We start from the raw sequence: 20890 nt of genomic DNA, 5'->3' as shown, positions 1-20890 counted from the left end.
TGCTTCAAATTTTGGTTTGAGAGTCATGAATTTTTATTTCAACATTTTGCATACAAGATTTTTTTATAAAATTATTTTTTACTTCCTTAATTTAGACCAACAAAAAATTTTTCATTCACAACTTCCCAAATTTTAACATTTTCAGCCAAAGACTTGTACATGAATTTTAACTAGATTTGAAATTATTCTAAACACTTTAAGTGTCCAAATGCGGTAGTTCTGTGTATGTCTGTGCTCTCACAACATACATGTTTATAATCCAAAAGGTTACAGCGGAGTCAAATAAGTTTTGATTTTTTTTAAACAATTGGCCATCAAATTGCTGTTGTTTAGTTTCATTTCTTGCGAAGATGCAGGAATTTGCAATTTCATAGAATTTCTTTATGCAAAGCACTCTTGAGGAAATTGAGTTTAGCAAAAATATCAAACTTTGTTTGACTACATGAATTTTGCAGTGACTTGCATCTGCTGGATAGATCAATATGGGAGACTCTTGAAATATTTTACACATAATTATTAGCAACAATAAAAATATCCTCTAGTTGGATTTTGAATTTCGATATAATATGCCTTGATTTTAATAAACACATCTTTACAATGTAATAATACATCTGAACGACACTTTTTCCAAAACACCAAAAAATTATAATGAATTAGATGTATGTACTTAACTTGTAATATCCTGGTATAATAATATCAGTATGACGTTAAATTTGTGATGATTATGGATTCCTATCTTACTCCAAACTTCCTCGACCATAGTATGGCAAACACAACAACAAATCAATTGAAATGAATTGTAAACAACTTATTGTTAGATTTGTGGAATGAAACATAATACGTACACTCAAAATAAAGATATAAGTATTTACACGCTATCAAATCAGATCAGTAAAATGGATGGAATCGTTTTAAATGATAAATAAATTCTTTGATTTCGTTCATCTAAATATTAAGTCAAAAATATAGAATAATTTTAAAAATATTCTGAAAGAAAATAAGTATGCAGCTAGTCCTGCGGTGGAAAAAAATTCCCAATTGCAAAAAAAAATATGCGTCAAATTAGAAAAATAAAGGAATGATAATATCAGTGTCGGCCAGTCTGTCACAACCTCATTGTGCCTTTCCGTTAAGATGAAAATACTGTTTAACATGAGTCAACCTAGCACTAGTCTTGACATCGTAGTAAAAAAGGAGTTAGCTGGATGCTCGTTGATTATAGTGAAGGGGCAATAAGAAAGTCTGCTATATTTTGGCTCACTAGCTTGTCCGCTCTATATGTAGAACTCCTTCTTTTGGGTCACTTGGTGTCCAGTGGCAGCATTGATGATGGCCTCGTCGGGATCGAGGGCCTGATCAGCACCTTTGTCCTCCTGGGTCAGGTACTCGCCCTTGTGACGGGACACATACCGACCAATCAGCAAGAGCATGACCAGCAGCGCGATGAAAATCAAGGCCAGAATGCCTAAAAAATCAAGAAATTAATTTTTTATTTAATTACATGAAAATTAATAATTTAAAAAAGGCAGCAGGAATCAAAGTTTCTTGTTCCCTAACAATTATACTAAAAACGCTACTCACTTCCAAGAACTGCCGAGTTTGTGCGGTTATAAGCAGCCTCCAGTTTGTCTTTGTCAACATCCGGTGGGGGCCTGGTCTCCTTTACAGGAGGTGGGTGGGTCACTGGCTCAACTCCACAGAAGTCCTCAGTCAAGGCGTCTGATTCGTAATATGTATATTAAAGAATTGAAGTTTATATTTTTGAGCTTACCTCCTCCTGAACGAACGTTAGCAGGGCCATTTTCTTGGAAAGCAAGCTTCAAAGGGAAGATGTCATCAAACTCCACCCTGGACACGCAGCCAACAAAGCCCTCAGTCATAGATTCGTTTTTGCCAATGTACATGTACTGAATGTTGTTGAACTGTGCATCAGCCGAGGCTTTGATGTTGAATATGAATTCTTGAGGCTCGTTTTCGTCAACCTATATAATACAAAACTTGCGCAGTAAGAATCCAGTTTTTCTTGTTTAGGGTTAAAATTTTACCTGCATAATTAACTTTGAGCCAGAATCTCTCCTGGTGATTCTGACATCATGATACTGGCCCAGACCAAAGTGATGGCCTTGGTAAATCAACTCTTGCCTTTCGAAACCAAAGTCCAGCACAACTCGCAAGTGACCTTTTTGATGATAAAATTAAAATTTCCAATTTTTCCTTTTAAATTGTTTAAGTTCTTACCGCTGTTGGATACAGCAATAGTCATGTACTCTCCAGTAATGTTTGAGAAAAAGCCGAGAAGGAACCCTTTAGGATTTGTGGTGGTGAAACCAACTCGTATCTTTTCTGAGATTGTTGAACGCCAGCTTCCCATGAAATCGTACTTGACGTAAGAGTTAGATCTTAAATTCACTCCAATTTCTGAAAATGAGAACAATAATTAAAATTTTTAGATTTTTACAAAAATATTTACCATCAGCACAAATAGGACCCTTAAATGCCGTCCACCTACAATCGCAGCTGTAGCCATCGTACTTTTCGTGACAAGTGCCATTATTCAAGCAAGGATTGCTTTCGCACTTTCCAACGCAACCAGGAGTAACACCTTTTACATAAATTTATTATTATGGATTTTTTTTTTTTTTGAAACTAATAATTTACCATAGATTCCTCGTTCAGCGTATTTCCTCAAATCGACAAGATCACCGTTCAAAAGCAAAGCTCTGATGCAGCCGACGTAACCGTCTCTGTAGTCAACAGAGGAGCCAATGACAAGGTCAGAGGTGAGGTGCAGTGCCCTGACAGGACCAGGAGGCTCTCTGACTGATGCTTTCAAAGCTCCGTCTACGACAATTCTAGCTTCCTTCCTGTTCCTCTCGACCAAGACGGAATGCCAATTGTCGTCGGCCAATCTGTAGGAAGTTTCCACGTTGACACCTAATGGACCACTACCTGCCTGGTACTGGAACTGCAGCTGGTCACCACCTAAAAATAGATTATTGTTTTTATATTATAATCAGAAATTTTTAATTTCATCATACCAATAATTGAGAGCTTGATGTAGTCGGACTCTCCTGTGCTGTGTAGAATCACAGCATCGGCTGTGGTTGTTTTGAATTCCAGATAAATATCTCCAATGTGACCCATATCAAACCTTGGCAGATTAATACTTGCGTCGCTGATGCGGAAAGTGACAATGTTGTTGAACAAACCTGAGATTTTTTTTTTTAATTTTAGAAATTTCCAATATTTAAGTTTGGGGTGACTTACTGTCTCCTTCACAAGCCAAAGGACCTAAAGTGTACATGGCCTCCTTCTCATCCAGAGGGGTGCCAGTGTCACCAATTCGCACTTGCTTGACAGGAAGGTGCTCCATTTGTGTGATGTCTCCTGAATCAGAAGTCCATGAATCCAAGTCTGCGTCGCAGTTACAAGATCTAAAAATAAATTTAAATAAATGGATTCTTGTTTCGAAAATAAAATATCTACTCACTTTCTTTCATCAATGCAGTTGCCCCAAATTCCGCACTCACAGCTTCGAGAACCAGGCAGAGCACCACCCCAATAATCCATCTTTTGATTGTTCTTCGACACCCACCACGTAAGCGGTCTAAATGTGTCCTCGGTGGCTGAAAATTAATTAAAAATTGATAACAAAGCTGAACTATAAATCATTTTTCTTTATATAACAAGATGGTTATGTTGCAACAAAATCACTCAATCCAGTGCTTCAAATTAATTTATGCAACACTCACCAAGATATGAATTTCTTTCCATTTCTTTAAAATTTGCAAATATATTGTTGGATGTAAAATAGGACAAAAAAAATAGAGCTAACCTGGAGTGTTGAAAAGTTTAGAGTGCCTGCAGTTGTAAGTGATTCTTTGGTGGCAGCTGAGGGATCTATTCATCAAAGCCTCAATTTGATATTTATCGGCTTCGTACAAAATGTCCTGAGAGTAGCTTCCAGGTTCCTGGAACCCATCGACTCTGATGGGTTGCTGATTTTGATGTCCAACCAAAGTCAAAACACGCCCATCAGCTGTAAAAATGGACATGAGTGATGCAGTTAATTCACAAAATTAAATATTTTACCGAAAAATTCGCATGTCACGGGGAACGGATCCAGAGGACCGCTTCCATCAACATCTATTGAAATCCTCGAGTTCTGATCAACAGAGTTTTTCTCTTTGAAAGCAGCACACGAAAGGGAGTGAAGAGCTGATTCAAAATATTGTGAATGGTATAGAATTTATAATAAAAAAATAAAGATAAATTACAAGTGTGACAAACTGCTCCAGAGTACCCAGTGTCAGCACATTCGCAGAAAAAGTCTTTGGAACTTTGTTTGCAAACGCCCTTGTGCTGGCATGGATTGGGATTGCATCTGTCGATCATCTGGCATGAGTCAAACACTACCTCATCTTTGCAACAGAATTCCTAAAATAAAGTTTAAATTTTAAGATTTAAATTCCAAATAATATAAAATAATTACATTTTCCTTCCAGTCAACAGGGGGTCTATAGTTTCCATTGATGGAAATCCTTCTCATGCACCCAATAAAGCCAGGCGTGCCATATCTACCTCCTGTAAAATACCATCAACATAAGAGCCACTCTCAAGTGAAGCTCGAAGAAAAAAATACCTGCAATCAAGAAGTGGCTTCCTGTTGAGAATGCTAATTGCCTCAATGTTCTCATCGGTCTTTCATCAACATTGAGTATAATTGTGTTTGCACTCATCGTTAAAATAACTTGATGCCAACGGCCGTCATTGAAGGTCTCATCAGGAAAGTTGTCCAAAATTGTTTTCGGACCATTCACTTTGATTTCAATTTTTAGCCTTCCCTTTTCAAGTAGAAGCTGAAAACAATTTAAATAGAAAAATTTCATCATTATAATTTTATCAAGTAATTACCAAAAAGTATCCATCAGAAGTGAACTTGTGGTAAATCAACATTCCACTTTCTTCGTAGGTGCGGAAGGACAGGGATACATTAAGGGTTTTGATCCCTTCATAGCCAGCCAGGCGGGCATACGAGTTGCGCGTCAAAAACGTCACAGGGAAGGATTGTACTTCCTATTTTTATACAAATGAAAAGTGAAACTTCTATTTATTAATAAAATAAAAACTTACAGGACAGCTAAATAATGTATTGATTCTTTCAAAGTGGAAGTGATAGTCATCCTCTGGCGGATTTTTAACTGCGCTGATGAAGTTTGTTGCATTCAGGTACAAGTTTTCAACACACCCAGTGAAATTTCTGTTGACAACAAGACCTTCTTGTTGATTGGGGACACCTCCGATGAACAGCTATTTAAATAAAATGATTTCAATTTTTTTTTAAATTATTTTTCCCTTACATCTCTGTTTAAATTGAGCCTGGAGAAGTCTCCTTTGATTACACTCTTGACCACTACTCGATCAACTGAGAACATGATGTCCCTCTTGTTTCTGGAGATGACAACATCGTGCCACAGGTTGTTGTCCAAAAGACTTCCCACAGATAAACTGGTCACCACTCCAGCGCCTGATATTAAATTTTCAACTACCGATCCTTTTTTTAAAATTCTGTTCATTTACCGAGATCGATGTTAAGCAGCATTCTGTTATCTCTCATCTGCAGAGCATAATAATCACCCTGCGAGCCTCGGCCGTATAAAATCGCTCCGTCAGCATGGTTGGTTTTGAACCTGAACCGGATTGTCTCTCTGGAGGCGGAAATCGGGTGACGAATTAAGTCCCATCGAACGTAACTGCTGCCGTTGAAATGCAGGTTGTCGGCAACTTTGGTTGAATCGCAAAGCATTATTAAAAATAAATAAAAGCGATTTAAAAAATTACCATAATCACAGCCATAGAGCTCGGCTCGGAGGGAAATTCGCTCTCTCCACCTTGTGGGATTGATTCGAATGTATTGAGCGATAATGGGGACTTCAAACTTGTTCCGATGAATATCATCTCCATTCCAATTTCCAGTAAAAGTCTAAAATTAATTTAAATTCATCAAAAAACGCCTCTATGCTTCATTATTTTGTTACGCATGCTATTAGTGCGGGTTTGTTAGTAATTTTGAGTGAGAAAGCGGTTACGAGGGCTCAATCGAGGGCTACCTGAGGAATTCCAGAGGCAGATATGTACGACTGCCAGTTTTCGCCGTCGTCACCGTACTGCAGAATGAACTCAGTGACGTACTCCTTGGTGCGAGCCCTGCCAGCAGTGGCGACCGCCGTCACCTTTTTACGCCTGGGCAGCTTAAAGCGCACCCACTGGTTGTACGAGCTTTCGTCTGACGTCCACGCAGAGCCCCCTGGACAGTGCGACCGCCACCAAGTGTTAGTAAGGAAGCAAGAAGAAGTGTAAAAATTGAAAAGTCAATTTTAAATCTTTTAATTTCAGTTACAGACCAATTGATGGTTTTTGTCTGAAGATAAAGAAAAGATTTAATATAATTTTTAGACTAATTGTTTCTTATGAAAAATTTGTTAAAATTAAATAATTATTTATATCATTTTTTTTCTTATTTTCTTTAATGCTCGATTAATTTTCTGCAAAATTCACAAAGAAATTGACTTTTCAACCTGAAATTTTAGTTGCAGCTCATGGTATTAAATTATTGATTATTGAGGCAAAATTGAGACTACTTGTGCAATAAGGAACCAAAAAGAAAACTCAACATGCGCATCCATTCTTTCTCATCCCTTCAAAAACCTCTTTGTATTTGTTTACAAACCTTGACGTTGCCCCCGGCCTCTTTATAGTCGGAGTAGTCAAGTCCGTTAGTGCCGTAGCTGATGGTGTACTCCATGACGTACTCGCTCTTCTTGGGCCTACCCCTGGTGGCGATGGAAGTCACGTTCATCGGCTCCTTCAGATCCAACACAAGATACTGCTCCATATCCGAGCTGGCCGCCGACCACGCATTGTTGCCTTTTCGCACACAAGGGACACGCACACAAAATCAAAATACATACGCCATTCAAGAGTGGTTAAAATTATTATTTAATTATTTCAACATTTTTTTTATCTTGTTAAAAAATCTAGAAAATATATAAATATATTTTATTTTAGATATTTTCTTTCATAACTATTTTTCTTTTTTAAATTAAAAAACCACTCTTAAATTAAAGCTTTATAAAAAAATAAAATTCTAAATTTACTCAAACCAACTTATAATGATAAAAAAAAAATACTCAAGCGGCAATAACTGGTGCCTATAAAGTAGTCAAAATACTAATATTTTGAGAAAACACTCGCAATTATTTACCATCTATGCGTGCTTGTTCAGCTCCTCTGTCCCTGAGAGCTGATGTCGCAGAAAAAGATGCCTTTTCCAGCAAGGGTTCATTGCAGTCATAATCATCTAGAAACAAAAATGATAATTAAAAAATGAAAAATTCTCGAATATCTTAAATTTTTAATTAATCCAGGTCTTATATAAGTTTTTGCGCATTCCATAAATTGAGAAGGAGTTTTATTATTTTTGTTCATGCGCAATTGACAACAAGAGTCTCGTGGTCTCTGCAGCTTTTCAGCCTTCTGGGCTTTCGCACATTAACATTTTAAATTAAGCCTCGCAATCTACGAACTTTGAAATCGTGAATCACTCTACCGTCAGGTCGCTTTTGCATACCTTCAGGGGCCACACCCCGACCTCCCAACGGATTAAATTGCGTGACTTTAGCGAACAAAGCACGAGAAAAATTTTAAGGAACGCAGACGGTGCAAAAAATTCGCACATTCGCAACCCTTGGTCTATTTCTAGAGTTTATTTTGCAGAAATGGTCAAGTGCGAAACACTGGGCTAAAATACTGAGGTGAAATTCCGTGTGAATCACTGTGAAAATAACAAGCCAATGGGCGGCACCGTAGGTAAACACCGACTTCACACGCCGAATTTTTACACATTTCCTGGCAATATCCAAATAAAAATTGCTGCATTACACTTTAATATTTGTTAGTTATAATTTGTGTAGGACTCACCTGCGTAGCTGACTGAGAAAAGGGCTAAAATTAAAATAAAAACACCACGACCCTTCACAGCGTCCATCGTGTCATGCTCCTGAATTCACTCCGCCAGGTGACACCACTGCGTCGAGGCGCGGATGTTTATCACGAACGGCGCGAGAAATGCTTATTTATTGGACCTGTGTTGCAATAATAGAATTAATTTGAGAAAAAGTTCGAAAACTTCGAAAAGTTCAATGGAATTCATATAACTTACGTTTAATTTGTATTTAATTTCACTACAAACGTAATAATACCACTTTCAGTTTATTTTTGATGAAATGATAGAAAATATTTATTTTGTTAATGCGCGCCTGAACAAAAAAATTTAATAGATTATAGCAGTTCTATGCATAAAATTAAATTCCTCATTTTCACCGAGAATATATAACTATTAATATTGACTCGTTTTAGCCAGCGCGTTCGATTAAGGTTTTTAATGCGCCTGAAAAATAAAATTTGATAAAGATTTTCTGGTTCTATGGAAAAAAATTATATTCATTATTTTCACCAAGAATCCAACTTTCAATATTGACTCTGTTTGCGCTTGCACAATAAATTTAATAAAGATTGGCATAAAAAATATAACTCGTTTAGACCCTGCGTTGCGTAAAATTGAATTTTTTTTTTAAATTTAATTTACTGATTTTACTTTTACTAAATTTAACCTCCTATTGTGAAAATATCCGCAGAATTATAAAACAAACACGTCCGTTAAAATTATTCTATCAATGAGCTTTATTCATTATTGGTTATTTACTTTTTATTCACAAATGGTCAATATGGATCTTAAACCAACTAATTCACGACCAAATTATAATAGTATCAACATGTTGTGCTTGAAGCAAATTATGGACAAGAACAAAATAATCTAATATTGCAAACCTTTCACGGAAAGAAATAAATTTTCAACTTTCTAATTTTGGGGGTTATTTTTTTAAAGAGGTTTCCTTGCATGTACTTACATAAGAATTTTGACAATAGATATTAAAGATTGACCTTGCGTATTGAGTTGAGAGATAAAATAACACATAATATAAGACCATTGAGAAATATAAGGGCACAACCTATTGGCCAAAGAAATACTCTTTCTCACAGTTGATCAGCTTACACGAATTTAGCATTTAAGAGACTTGAAAAAAAAAATAAAATTAAGTGCCCGTTTCTTTTTCGTTTCTCATCCTTATTCATACTTAGAATTTTGGCACATAACATATTATAAATTGCGATAAATTGAATTGATTTGTTTACAATTTGAAAATGTGACACAGGAAAGCATAGATTCATAGCATTGCGATCTACAAGGGCATCTCTAAGATAATTAGTTCAAATCCTCTGATGATAAATGAATTTAACTTCTGAGATTCGTGATATGAAAAAGGCGTGAAACAAAGATTTTTCGTGCAATTTCTATCTCGGCTATTTACAATTTTTTAAGTCAAAAGATTGAAATAGAAGTGTTTAATAAAAAATACCTGGCCAGTTTTATATTTTGTCGAATATTGTAAGACCACCACTAATTAAGAGGTATTGCTCTAAAATCCACCCTACACTCATTATTACACCAAGAATAAAATTTCAGTTCTTTTAACATATTATTAAAATTTAGACTTCTTGCGGCCACGGGTGCTTTTTCGACTGTCTTTTGAGTCTAAACTACTAGCTTCGCGTTTCCGTTTAGCACGAGGAGCATCTGCGGTGGCTGTAGAAGAGGTGGGCACTGCGGCTGCAGCCTCTTCAACAGGAGCAGCAGCTTGTGCTGCCTCTCCTTGGTTGCTTGGTCCAGCAACTGGGCACAGTTGGCCAGGGATTGCTTCGTGCGCAGGATGAACAATGTGACCGCAACTGCCACAAGTGATGGCTGGAGATTTTGAGCGCCAGTACTGGAATTCAGTCTTGCACTTGTTCAGTTCCTGGGAAAAAAATGGTTATGAAAAACTAGACAATAGAAATCTTGATTATAAAGTCTAAGCTACAATTATTTATTTTCACATCTTAATTCGACATTTTCAAGGTTCTTCGGTTTATAACTATTAGTCCTCGGACGCAAAAATATAATTATTTTTTATTTGATCTAAAGATATCTCTTACCTGCAACAATGTGCCAAATTTCCTTGTCATCTCTTCGTTCTTTTTATCACACTCGTCAATCCTAGTTTTACATTCAGCTAGCTGGGCTCGTTGCTCAGCATTACTGTTCCTCAAATTTCGGACTTCTCGTCTCAATGCAGTCATTTGAGTATTGGTCCTTTATAATTTTCATTTTGTCTAATTAATTAATATTAAAATACAATATATCTAGTGTACCTATGCAGAGTTATTCTCATTCTGTTCATCCTTTTCTTCATGGCAACGGCAGTTCTGGTCAAAGCAAGGGCTTGGCTGGATGTGGGAGGAGTCGTTGGGGTGGCAGACGAGCAATGCGAAGGACTCTCATCACCTTTTGGTGAATCGATTGTGTACTTTGAGGAATTACCAGCTGATAATAAAATTTGATTTAATGAAAACATTTCAATAACTCCATAAAAATGACCTTGATGATAACTGTTGGTGAATTCCAGGAAGTCTGGATCAAAGTAAGAGATTTCTGGCAGGGTGGGTTCAATTTTGTCTTTAAAATATTCCATTGCCATCGTGGAAAGATCAAACAGTTCATCAGTTACTTTGTACGGTCTCGTGAGTTTTGAAGTTGCTTCGATGTAATTCAGGATACGATTCACTTCGTCCAAAATCTTATAAAAATAATTATTAAAACATTAAAATAATTAATATACTCGTTTAAATTTTACTTCGCCAGGGAAAAAGCAGCAGTGACGGCGTTCAATGTGTTTGCCGAAAGTCATATGCAGCAGCGTCAGCCTCATGTGAATGGTTTCAACAATGTCAGATTCGCATGCCAAAGGGTGGTTTCTGCGAGCCGATTCTCTTCTTGGCATTCGCGCCTTGATACTCTGGAAACGCTGCATCATTTTGGTCTGCAGTCTGGCAAAGCCAGTATTCAACAAGCGGCTGCTAACTTCGTCAAAGCTCCGGCACACCTAATTAATTTTGTTATTTTTAAGCACAAATAAATAGGTAGGAATTTACAGTTCTAAGCTGGCTGATTTGTTTATACTTGAAGTAGCCAAACACTTTGTCTAAGATTTCTGGTGGAAGGTCAAACAGAGTAGCTGTGGGAGCCAACGGGGGCTCATTTTTCGATGACTTGCCCTCACTGGACGACGTTGAGGGGCCATCTGATATTCCTGTGTGACCACTAGACTGCCTTGTGGCGACCATGACCTGTCAGGGCGATAAAATTTGTGTTAGAAAATTTGATAATGAAAATTGCAGAAAAATATGTAAAAACCCACACACAAAACATTTCCTCAATTATCTTTTAAAAATAAATAATATGTATTTATATGTATTGGAGAAAGAGTGTTTGAAAAAAGTATGAATTTTGAGCTGAATATATTAATAAAAATGATTAAAAGTATTATAATGATAACTTACACAAAAATTCTTTAATAAAATTAGAAAAAAACAAATACATATTAGCAATTTACCTCTTTAAATTTTATTTTTCTACCAGGGGCTTAAAATATTTAATCAAATTGATAAAAAAAAAAATCCCAAAAGTGGTAAAAATTATAATTACAACTAATCAGAATCGCAGCATAGAATAACAATTAGCTTTGCTAACAGATCTTTTTAAATTTTATACTATCCTGATGCAAATAAGAAACCATTTTATCAAACATTGTAGAAACACCTGATTTCGTTTCCCGTATGCATTTGAGATGGTCTGCTTACCTCAAAGTTTTGTTAATTAATACCGGTGCAGCGCGAACCCCCAGAGATGAACTTCAATTAGAGTCAGTCATCTAGTGTCTTCAGGCTGCCCAGTCAAGTCCGGAAATCCGTTTTGTTCGCGGAATACGGCTCAATTTTAGTGAAAATTTTTGTGCGACTTGAGGACGTCGCGACTCGCAGGCAGAGGCTCATCCAGAAAGGTCTGCAAACGACGGTGAATTAAAAAAATCTCAACATACTAAACATGCGCAGAAACGTATTTTCGTTTACAATGTCCCGTCTGCGCAAATTCTAAAGTCTCCGATTGCTCCGCGAATGCGACCTTCGTTTGAAAAAGAGAAACTAAAATTTTCAAAATTTCTTTCCCAGGATATGGTTTTGATTAATTTTGCACCTTAATTTTAATACTTGATATCAAAAAGTAACTTTCCCATACCAAGATTCCCCTAATAACTGGACGGACAAGTGAAAATTAATTGAATTCCGAGCTGTCAAAATTCGCGCGCTTAGCTTTGTATGGTCAGTGAACCCTTTTCGGAGGGAAAATTCTCCGGGTTGACCGCGATGGAGCCACCGTCGGCACCGTCGTTCCTGTCAGCCATCTTTGTTTCGGCGTGTGAGGATCTTTTTAAGTGACAGTGCGTGAGCTTTCCACTAATAAAGGTAAGTTTTTTAAATAAATAATTTGTTCTTAAGTGTAAATCATATCAAATCCAACTATTTTTAACGTAATATGTCTATTAAGAGTGAAAAATATCTCGAATAATGTATATATTCGGCAATATTCGACATGAAAATATGCCACGAGACCACGTGTCGCATGCCTCCTGCACACCTTTTGCCCGACTGGATGCCACTCGTCTTACATTTTATTGAAAATATCTAGGAATAGCAATTAAAAACATGTCAATTTAAACTTAATCTAAGTTTTCATCTTTTTAGATGACGATCCGCCCTGCATATAAGCCGGAGATCGTCAAGAAGAGGGTCAAGAAATTCACCCGTCACCAGTCTGACCGATATGTCAAGCTCAGAGTAGGTCCCTTTTATTAATATTGGTACCATTGTGCCTAATTTGATTATTATGTTAACAGAGAAACTGGAGGAAACCCAAGGGTATTGACAACCGTGTCCGCAGAAGGTTCAAGGGCCAATATTTGATGCCAAATATTGGTTATGGCTCCAACAAAAAGACCAGACACATGTTGCCGTCGGGCTTCAGAAAGCTCCTTGTCCACAATGTGAAGGTAATATAATTTTTTATTACTTTCACCCTTCAAAAATCATCAAACATACATTATAATTTATTCTGTTTAACAGTATACGTTTTTTATACTTTGATAGTATCAACACAAAGGCATTTTTCACTTATTATTTTGAAATTGCAGGAGCTGGAGGTCTTGATGATGCAGAACAAGAAGTACTGCGCGGAAATTGCCCATGCAGTTTCTTCTAAGAAGAGGAAACAGATTGTTGAACGTGCCCAACAACTCTCCATCAGAGTGACGAACGCCCATGCCCGTCTCCGATCGGAAGAAAATGAATAAACTGTACGACTCTTTCAAACTTCTGTTCCATTTCATCAAATAAACCTTTATTTGCTAGGAAATTCAAAGCATTCTTTTGGTATTCTTCAAACAAATTTTATTGATAGGTAACCAATAAGCAAGGAACATTTCAATTGAGTTACTTTATTATTTTGATATAATATTCTTACTGAAAAGTAGTGGAAGTAATATACATAGTGAGACTGAATGCGCAGGAAATATTATGGCATATATATTAAAAAAAAATAAATCGCATTGGAAACTGCCGCAGAAATGATATTTTTTAAACAAGGAACCCACCGAACACAATTGTTAATTCAAGGTGCGGATCAACCTAGGGAGAAGTCGAGTCATGCTTCCACCCAACCAACAATCATTAAGCTCTTGGATCACTGTTCGGATTGGTTGGATTTAAAATGATTTAGCCAATCAAGAGAGGGGGTTCTACGACTTCAACGTTCCGATTGGTTATTACGGCTTGAGCCTTTCGCGCAACGCAGTGCGCTCCATTCAATTTTGTAAACAAAAGTAGCGAAAAGTAGTTTATGTAAACATAAACATAGTTAGTTTGTTTTGATCCTTGACAAATTTAGCTGCGATTTTTTGCATTTTGTTGTTTCCTCTTGCTTGTCGCCTTACTGCACAAAAATAACAATATGAATGGCTTGAGCGGTATCAAGAACCAAGAACATGCTTGTTTTCTCCAAACGTCATTCAAATCAAATTTTTGTCCTGCATTCTGCAAAAAGTACTAATTTTTGCCAACTACACAATTAAATAATTATATTGCCAGTCGCTGAGGAAAGGATTAATCGATTCGTGGAAATGGGGAGGTATGATAAATAATAGATTTTATTTTAAAATGGTGTAAATACATAATCGGTTGTACACAATTTGTTTTTAAGGCACAAAGAATGGAGAAAGGAAGCTAAGAAACAAAGGAGGAAGAAAATTAGGCAAAAATCAGCAAAGGAAAGACAAAAAGAGCTTTTAAATGGTATGTTCATTTTATTAAATGTACATAATAAATTTTATTTATTATGTATATTATATACTCTCTGATTTTAATTAAATTACTTTCAAAAGGATCAAATATCTTTCTATTATAGGTGCCTGTTTTTATTTTGTTTAAAAAATCATGCCTATTATATTTTGCAGCTGAATCAAACCCTTGTGCTCAAGCTTGGCTGAAAGAGCAGGAAGATGCAGATGAAGCAATTAGAACAGAGGAAATGCTTCAAAGTGAAAAGAATAATTTGAAATGGATGCAGGAGGAGCTGCGAGCACAGCAGGAATTCAAAGTGAAAAGACTGGAAAGGAAAAAGCAAGACGAAGAAATTGCCCGACAAAAGGTTTACTTGTTTGTGCATTTAAATGTTTTTTCTTTAAATATTATGCTCTCCCCAGGCGGAGTTGCTGAAGGAAATTCAAGAACGAGAAGAGAAAAAGCGACAAAAAGAGCAAGAGGAAAAAGAAAGACTGGAAATGCAAGAGGAGGCCATCAGACTTAGAGAACAGAAAATTGAAGATTTTTTACAAAAGGTTGCTCTTTTAAATATTAGATGAATCTATTTGTAAATAATTACTTAGGGTTGTGAACTTCCTGACGAGGTGAGGGTCAGCATTGAATCAAATCCTCTTCAACCGACTTGTCCATTTTTTCAAAAAGTAGCCGCGTGCCGTTTCAACGATGCTTGTTCGAGGTATGATTATTTCGAAAATTAGTAATTTTTAGTAATCATGAAGCATTTTTACATAGAAATCACATCAGACCATCAATTAGCTGTACTGTGCTCATCCCTTCCATGTTCACCCATCCATCTTTGGTCACACCAATGGGCTCACAAGCTGGAGATCAGGAGTGCTCGTTGGAATACACAGATACGGAAATTCAAAATGACTATAAGTTAGTGCTAATTTTTTGTTTTCGATTTGTTTTTAATTTTTTACATTAGTGAGTTTTTTGAAGATGTCTGCTCAGAAGTGGAAAAGCTGGGCAGGGTTATCAGATTCTTGACATGCTGCAATTTTGAGCCTCACCTCCGAGGAAACGTCTACGTCCAGTTGCAAAATGAACGGGATGCTCTACGTGTTTGCAGAAATCTTTCAGGACGGTGGTTTGGTGGTCGACGGCTCCAACCCTTGTTTGTTGATATTTCCAACTGGCGCAATGCCGTCTGTGGTAAGTAGTAGAAGTTGAAAATGAATTTATTGAAATTTACACTACCCTTTTACCAGGACTGTTCCGCTATGGCAGATGTCCAAAAGGACGGTCGTGCAACTTTCTGCACATTTTTGTGAACCCAAAACGGCTGTTTATGAATAGTCCTGTCAGAAGAGCAAGCACTGCCAGCAGCTCCAATTCCTGGAGTCCAGAGAGAGAATCAAGCCGAGCCTCCAGTTCAAAGAGCCGGAGGTCCCATAGTCGTAGGAGCAACAGGAGTAGAAGTCGTTCACCCCGCCGATCGAGCCGCAGCTCTCGTAAAAGAAGCAGGAGAAGAAGCCCTGACGAGAATTTGAAGAGGAAAAGTCGGGAGAGAAGCCTGAGCCCTTGGAGTCCTGGCAGAAGGCTGACGACGGACACACCACCAAGAAAGGAGCTCTCAGACAGCACTAATACACCTTGATCTCAAAAGGTAAAGAAATTTAAACTTTTTTTATTATTATTTTAAACAAAGGGATAATTGTAACATACAATGAGTGCAATTAATTTAGTCTTACAAATATATATTTAACATTTATTCATATTTTACAAATTTTTATTAATAATTAAATTGCAAATGAAGAAATAGCATGAAAAATATTGGATATAGAAGGGAATGTGTTGATTTTAAATAGCTACGACAATTTATGATAAAGAGATCCCCCAAGAATGGCCATTTCCAGAATTATTATCAGGCACAAGATGATTTTGTTCGCAATTATATTTTTATACATCGAGTTAAGCACTCTTCGAGCCTGACTCAGCTCTTCGTCTGCATCTTCGAGTCTCTGTCTTGTTCTTAGCAGGGATTCTCTTTGGCTCTCTAGTTCTGATAGCACCTTTGAGAAAATACATTAAGATTAGTATGTACTTAAATTAGGTTAATTCATTATAATTTACCTCCGTGCCAATACGCTCCGTTTCAAGTGCAGCTTGTTCTGACCTAGCCAAGGATTGCGAAGTCCTTTCCAAGATAGCATAGCCCTGAAGGGCTCTTTGCCTGTTTGCAGATTCTTCGTATTCGTAGTCCATTGTTATTCTAAAAAATGATCAAAAATAATTATGAACTGTTTCTTTTTGTCCGCCCAATAATACAAGAAGGCTACAAACCGTAAAAGATTAAAGTCTTATAGATCACAGTGGAAGCTAATTTAGCTAAAAATGCTGCTGAATTAATAATTATTAATTTTCCTTCATGACTATTTAACCAAATTTGAAATAATAAAGTAGCTCTAACAATATTTTGAGAAAAATAACAATTCAACAGAACAGAATTAGCAGCTCAACCAAAACACATGACCTGCAATTTGATTACCAACCTAACAGAGTTGTAAAGCAATCGGCGCCGCCTGCCACTATTCAGCACGCAGTATGATTAATTCGTCCTGTAGAATAATTTTCAAGTTTATCGTTGAAGTTGTATATTGATTTTCATTAGAGGAATTGAAGTTTTAAAATGAAAAGCACATTTTATTAGTATTTTTTTATATGCTTGTAACGGAAAACTGCAATTAAAATTTTACAGAACGCGGATAATTTAAAACAGTAAAGATGTGCAACAGCACTTCAGCCCAGGATGACTTTTTTCATTTTTATTTATTTATGTATTTAAATTTTTTTCCATTTTTTATCCAGCTTAGAGGAAGTATTATTTTACATGAAAAATTTTAAAAGTAGGTGCAGCGCTCAAACTTTAAAATTTTACCATTTTATTTGTGCTGGTTGTATAAAAAGGGTACTAAATTTAATGCCTACTACATTAAATATTATATACATTTTTTAATGAGGGTAAAATATATGAGACTTGTAGAGAAGTTTTCTTTTTTCCACTGTTCAAACGTGTTTGAGAAAACTGGAAATTGAGGCAAAGGTGCAAAATGGGTTAGTAAGTAAAGTGGCGAGGCGCGCGCTCGGAAGGTGGAACTGGTGGAAGGGTCGGTCAGTGAGTCGTGGTGACATGCACTTGACTTGAAACTCATTCTGGCCAAACGCAGAGCCAAGCACTCCGCGTCCTCCTCTCTTCAGAAAAGGATCCGTTCCTCATTAGGATCCTAATCAACTCACCCAACCACCGCTGCATAACGGGAAGCCAAAAATTTTCGCTGCAATTTTCAGGGAATGATCATCCATGGGCAAGTTTAAAATTTACTATTTGATATCATACTATATTATTCTAAATCACATTTGAATTTTAGTTTTTGATGTTTCAAATTAAAATTTCATTGATTTAAAACATTGATACAAATGCTTTTTTTCATTTAAACTTCACACTTTTTTAAATCAATATTAAAAGTGATAGAAAAATTCAGGAATAAGTAAATATGTGACCACATAAAGAATGTGGTCCAAGAAGTGCGCGCGATTTTTCGCTCTCATGGATCATGCACTGTATATAAAAGTGAATAACGGTACAAGGAAGCAGGCAATTGCAAGCCGGTAAATGATTCTAGTTAATTTCCATTTCTTAAACACAGAATTTCTATACACCTAATAGGTACAAATCTCGTTGAAATTATTCATATGTCTCTGTACAAACACCGAAGGCGAAAGTTTCTGCCGTTAAATCGCTAACTCATTTAAGAGCCGCCTGTGCAGTTGGTTGCCGAATCTTTCCTGTTTCGTAATTATAATAACGCGAGGAGTTATGCAACCGTAAAAATACACATCTCGTGCTAATTTAGTTTTTCAATCTCAACAAAGAACGTTTTGTGGTCGTCTTGCGACACAACTTCACGCTTTGTAAATATCAAATTATCCCAAAAATTCCTAATTATAAAATAGCACCTGTGAGTTATTTTATTTTTGAAAAGATTTTTTTTTATTCCGATCTCCTCGTTGGATTCACTTTTCCCTCTCGTGCGAAAGTGGCATAATTTCTCTGGCTGAACGGAACGCCGCGTTTTATTGTTAATTGAACGCTTTTTGATTGCAGGCATAGAAGATGAGTGGCGTGGTTTTGTTTGTTCGCTCCTCGTTGGCGTTTGCATTTTTTGTCCCAGTTCAACAGGCGGCTCCTTCGCCGACTGCAAACCACTCTCACCGGCACTCTTGCAGAGAGGTATGCGCACCTTTTTCCATTACAACCATCATTTGATTTGATCCACCTATTGTCCGAGAAAAATAATTTTCTCATCGCCGAACTGAAACCTTTTCTTCTTAGCTCCTTGTTCTAACAATAAAAAAATGAAACTGTTTATCATTATTTGTTCTTCATGAGTCAACACAAAATTTAAAAAATGTGAATGTCAAAAACTGTTATTATTTACTTATATCTCTAGTGATATTTATTTATTTATTTATATTAATTTATTCTTCAGCTTCACGACAAACATTTAACCCATTTGACATCAATAGCTTCGTCATATCTCTATTCATCTATTCACTCTCGATCTGTTGTCGACTCACGATCGGCAATGACACTGCACCATTTAAAGCTGCCTTTGAGCAATCGGCGTGTCGCTCACTTTCTCTCAAATAATCGCTATTCAAATAACGCGACTGCACTTTTGCAATGCACCTGCGGAATCTCAAGTAACATAGACCATCAGACGACACTGATTTGCATATTATATGACCACAAATTATGCAAATTAATGTAGAGCATAGTCTTGAATTCCAAAGTGTTGTCGCTTGTTGACTGAAAGTGAAATTTCTGTCTTCCTGTAGATGCATAATGCATAACTAGCTCATTTAAAAAATCCATTTAATTTCCATAATCAAAATATTGAATACAATTTTTTCACTTTAAGTGACTAAAAGTAAAAAGAAAATAGTATTTACAAATATGTAATTGATTTCATATAAATTAGCAGCTGGAATTTAATATTTATTTCAGTTTTGATATTTCATTGTACCTGATATTTAAAATGTTTAATTTTCCCGCTTACGAAATTCACAAATTTCTTTATAGTTCGAAAAATTTTATTTTGATTGTATGAGTTATATTAAATATTAAATCCACGCAGAAAAGCCATACTTTATTTATGCGTGTTTCATGATTTATTTTTCAATGTCAATGCACAAAATTTTAAGTTCCACTAAAAAAGTTAAAATTTGATGTAAAAATTTTAGCTGAACGAGCTGCACGAAAGTTTGCACCCGTAATATGGTTGGCGCCAGAAGAAACATTTTTCCCCAGCAGCACACTTGATTTTCTGGAGCACACAAAAGCAAATCTGAATACAAATGGAAAATTCAGTTTGCCAACTGGACCAAAGTCCAGAAACACCTTTCTGGAGCCAAAAGAACCAATTGGTAATTAATAATTCCTTTCAAAAAATGAATAAAATTTTAATTTTGTCTGAAAAATTAGCCACTCTGCTGTCAAATTCGAGCTCCTTTTTGCACGGCCATAACCCAGAGTTCTTTTCTGTGCCCGTGTATGCGGTGGTCAGCTCTTGCTGCAGCAAACTCAAAGCTAGTCAAGTGGAGGAGTCGCCGTTCGAGATCACCTTCTGGCTCTTCTTCCCCTTTTCCCAGGGAAAGGATATTTGCACCATCTCGGCCGGCGCCTTTGGTCCGATGCCGTTTCCGTGGCTCCGGAAAGCTTGTCTCGGCAAAGTGAAGAGATACGGCAGTCACTTAGGTGATTGGGAACACGTCACTCTCTCCTTCCCGGTAAATTTAATTTAAAAAAACGTGTTCTTTTAATTATTTTGATTCATTAAAACAGGCGTCAGGATTGCGACCGTTGGCCATGTATGTCTCGACTCATGAAGCAGGAGCCCTTTACTTGGCACCAATGTTTCAAAGCGAGCGCATCTGGAACTTCAAGGGTTACGAAGTGAGGAAAGGCATCAAAATCGGAACACCGCGATTCCCTAAAAGCGCTTTCAACCTGGATAGCGGTCGTCCTGTCCTTTTTGCTGCAAAAGGTTCACACGGGCTATGGACCTTACCGGGTAAGATATTACTGTTTGATAAAGATTTGTTTTTCATCAGATTTTTTTTCAAAGGTCGTCACAAGTACGTTTCCTTTCCGGCCCTCGAGGACGAGACTGGCTTCGGTACAATGTGGCGTACTTGGCAAGGTCTGCAGATAATGGCGTGGCCACCAAAGGAGGACGATCCAGAGTGGCTCAAGTTTGAGGGCCACTGGGGAGGTGAGAAACAAGACTGCCATCCGCTGAGTGAAAAAGTCTGCTCGCAATCCGACGGGCCAAGAGGAATTCCAACAAAAACGCATTCGTTTCGTTGCCTGGCCCAAGGAATAACTTTAAAATCTGTTTAAATATTAAGTTTGAAAAATTCCATTGTTGTTGAATATAAATTGGAAAAATTGTGCATCGACCTGAAATTCAAAACCTAAATCTGTCTGTTTTCAATAAAACTGTGATTATTT

General features: G+C 36.8%; 5 protein-coding genes across 8 annotated transcripts; 2 read left to right on the top strand and 3 right to left on the bottom strand.

Annotated features, from left to right (window-relative positions):
• Positions 1-11: 11 nt before the first annotated feature.
• LOC132205480 (neurexin-4) lies at positions 12-8075 on the bottom strand. 2 transcript variants are annotated; one of them, XM_059634545.1, is made up of 23 exons: positions 7981-8075; positions 7265-7360; positions 6731-6927; positions 5842-5983; positions 5581-5784; positions 5361-5527; positions 5134-5310; positions 4915-5076; positions 4643-4859; positions 4493-4584; positions 4278-4437; positions 4093-4218; positions 3836-4039; positions 3491-3626; positions 3268-3434; positions 3039-3209; positions 2659-2982; positions 2471-2602; positions 2239-2418; positions 2046-2179; positions 1772-1982; positions 1582-1719; positions 12-1465 (listed from the first exon to the last, which is right to left on the bottom strand). In XM_059634545.1, the coding sequence occupies exons 1-23, from the start codon at positions 8045-8047 to the stop codon at positions 1275-1277; spliced, it is 3795 nt and encodes a 1264-aa protein (XP_059490528.1). In that variant the 5' UTR covers positions 8048-8075; the 3' UTR covers positions 12-1274. The 2 variants fall into 2 exon arrangements, with proteins under 2 accessions (XP_059490528.1, XP_059490529.1); XM_059634546.1 differs by lacking the exon at positions 6731-6927 and adding an exon at positions 6111-6307.
• Positions 8076-9137: 1062 nt separating this feature from the next.
• Positions 9138-12001, bottom strand: LOC132205204 (F-box only protein 28). Its single transcript, XM_059634142.1, has 7 exons — positions 11800-12001; positions 11092-11286; positions 10794-11042; positions 10538-10736; positions 10312-10483; positions 10096-10252; positions 9138-9917 (listed from the first exon to the last, which is right to left on the bottom strand). Exons 2-7 carry the CDS (start codon positions 11281-11283, stop codon positions 9603-9605), a joined length of 1284 nt encoding a protein of 427 aa, XP_059490125.1. The 5' UTR covers positions 11284-11286; positions 11800-12001; the 3' UTR covers positions 9138-9602.
• A 325-nt stretch (positions 12002-12326) lies between these two features.
• On the top strand, positions 12327-13408 carry LOC132205205 (large ribosomal subunit protein eL32). The gene is made up of 4 exons (XM_059634143.1): positions 12327-12462; positions 12742-12834; positions 12894-13046; positions 13188-13408. Exons 2-4 carry the CDS (start codon positions 12742-12744, stop codon positions 13344-13346), a joined length of 405 nt encoding a protein of 134 aa, XP_059490126.1. The 5' UTR covers positions 12327-12462; the 3' UTR covers positions 13347-13408.
• Positions 13409-13844: 436 nt separating this feature from the next.
• On the top strand, positions 13845-20858 carry LOC132205448 (U2 small nuclear ribonucleoprotein auxiliary factor 35 kDa subunit-related protein 2-like). Of its 2 annotated transcripts, XM_059634496.1 has the most exons (9): positions 13845-14179; positions 14252-14343; positions 14505-14698; positions 14754-14888; positions 14937-15049; positions 15106-15252; positions 15302-15528; positions 15585-15982; positions 18482-18607. In XM_059634496.1, exons 1-8 carry the CDS (start codon positions 14172-14174, stop codon positions 15971-15973), a joined length of 1305 nt encoding a protein of 434 aa, XP_059490479.1. In that variant the 5' UTR covers positions 13845-14171; the 3' UTR covers positions 15974-15982; positions 18482-18607. The 2 variants fall into 2 exon arrangements, with proteins under 2 accessions (XP_059490479.1, XP_059490480.1); XM_059634497.1 differs by lacking the exons at positions 13845-14179; positions 14252-14343; positions 14505-14698; ... (3 more) ...; positions 15302-15528; positions 15585-15982 and adding exons at positions 17482-17681; positions 19621-19803; positions 19862-20166; positions 20222-20450; positions 20505-20858.
• On the bottom strand, positions 15976-16861 carry LOC132205451 (vesicle transport through interaction with t-SNAREs homolog 1B). Of its 2 annotated transcripts, none has more exons than XM_059634501.1 (3): positions 16660-16861; positions 16450-16588; positions 15976-16388 (listed from the first exon to the last, which is right to left on the bottom strand). In XM_059634501.1, the coding sequence occupies exons 2-3, from the start codon at positions 16579-16581 to the stop codon at positions 16185-16187; spliced, it is 336 nt and encodes a 111-aa protein (XP_059490484.1). In that variant the 5' UTR covers positions 16582-16588; positions 16660-16861; the 3' UTR covers positions 15976-16184. The 2 variants fall into 2 exon arrangements, with proteins under 2 accessions (XP_059490484.1, XP_059490485.1); XM_059634502.1 differs by having other exon boundaries at positions 16787-16853.
• Positions 20859-20890: the final 32 nt, after the last annotated feature.

Source organism: Neocloeon triangulifer, unplaced genomic scaffold (genome assembly GCF_031216515.1).
Source record: "Neocloeon triangulifer isolate White Clay Creek 2 clone unplaced genomic scaffold, ASM3121651v1 ptg000002l, whole genome shotgun sequence".
NCBI classification, from domain to species: Eukaryota; Metazoa; Arthropoda; class Insecta; order Ephemeroptera; family Baetidae; genus Neocloeon; species Neocloeon triangulifer.
The sequence above is the reverse complement of the archived record's forward strand: the minus strand, read 5'-3'. Positions and strand labels throughout refer to the sequence as shown.

Coding starts and splice junctions, on each gene's coding strand:
- LOC132205451 (XM_059634501.1), bottom strand. CDS start 16,581: ATGGACTACGAATACGAAGAATCTGCAAACAGGCAAAGAGCCCTTCAG. Junction 16,389..16,449: donor CGGAGCGTATTGGCACGGAG/GTAAATTATAAT, acceptor ATTTTCTCAAAG/GTGCTATCAGAACTAGAGAG.
- LOC132205205 (XM_059634143.1), top strand. CDS start 12,742: ATGACGATCCGCCCTGCATATAAGCCGGAGATCGTCAAGAAGAGGGTC. Junction 12,835..12,893: donor ACCGATATGTCAAGCTCAGA/GTAGGTCCCTTT, acceptor TTATGTTAACAG/AGAAACTGGAGGAAACCCAA. Junction 13,047..13,187: donor TCCTTGTCCACAATGTGAAG/GTAATATAATTT, acceptor TTGAAATTGCAG/GAGCTGGAGGTCTTGATGAT.
- LOC132205480 (XM_059634545.1), bottom strand. CDS start 8,047: ATGGACGCTGTGAAGGGTCGTGGTGTTTTTATTTTAATTTTAGCCCTT. Junction 1,983..2,045: donor GCTCAAAGTTAATTATGCAG/GTAAAATTTTAA, acceptor TGTATTATATAG/GTTGACGAAAACGAGCCTCA. Junction 1,466..1,581: donor AAACTCGGCAGTTCTTGGAA/GTGAGTAGCGTT, acceptor TTGATTTTTTAG/GCATTCTGGCCTTGATTTTC.
- LOC132205204 (XM_059634142.1), bottom strand. CDS start 11,283: ATGGTCGCCACAAGGCAGTCTAGTGGTCACACAGGAATATCAGATGGC. Junction 10,737..10,793: donor GCTGCTTTTTCCCTGGCGAA/GTAAAATTTAAA, acceptor TATTTTTATAAG/ATTTTGGACGAAGTGAATCG. Junction 9,918..10,095: donor AATTTGGCACATTGTTGCAG/GTAAGAGATATC, acceptor TTTTTTTCCCAG/GAACTGAACAAGTGCAAGAC.
- LOC132205448 (XM_059634496.1), top strand. Junction 14,344..14,504: donor ACAAAAAGAGCTTTTAAATG/GTATGTTCATTT, acceptor TATATTTTGCAG/CTGAATCAAACCCTTGTGCT. Junction 15,253..15,301: donor GAAATTCAAAATGACTATAA/GTTAGTGCTAAT, acceptor TTTTTACATTAG/TGAGTTTTTTGAAGATGTCT.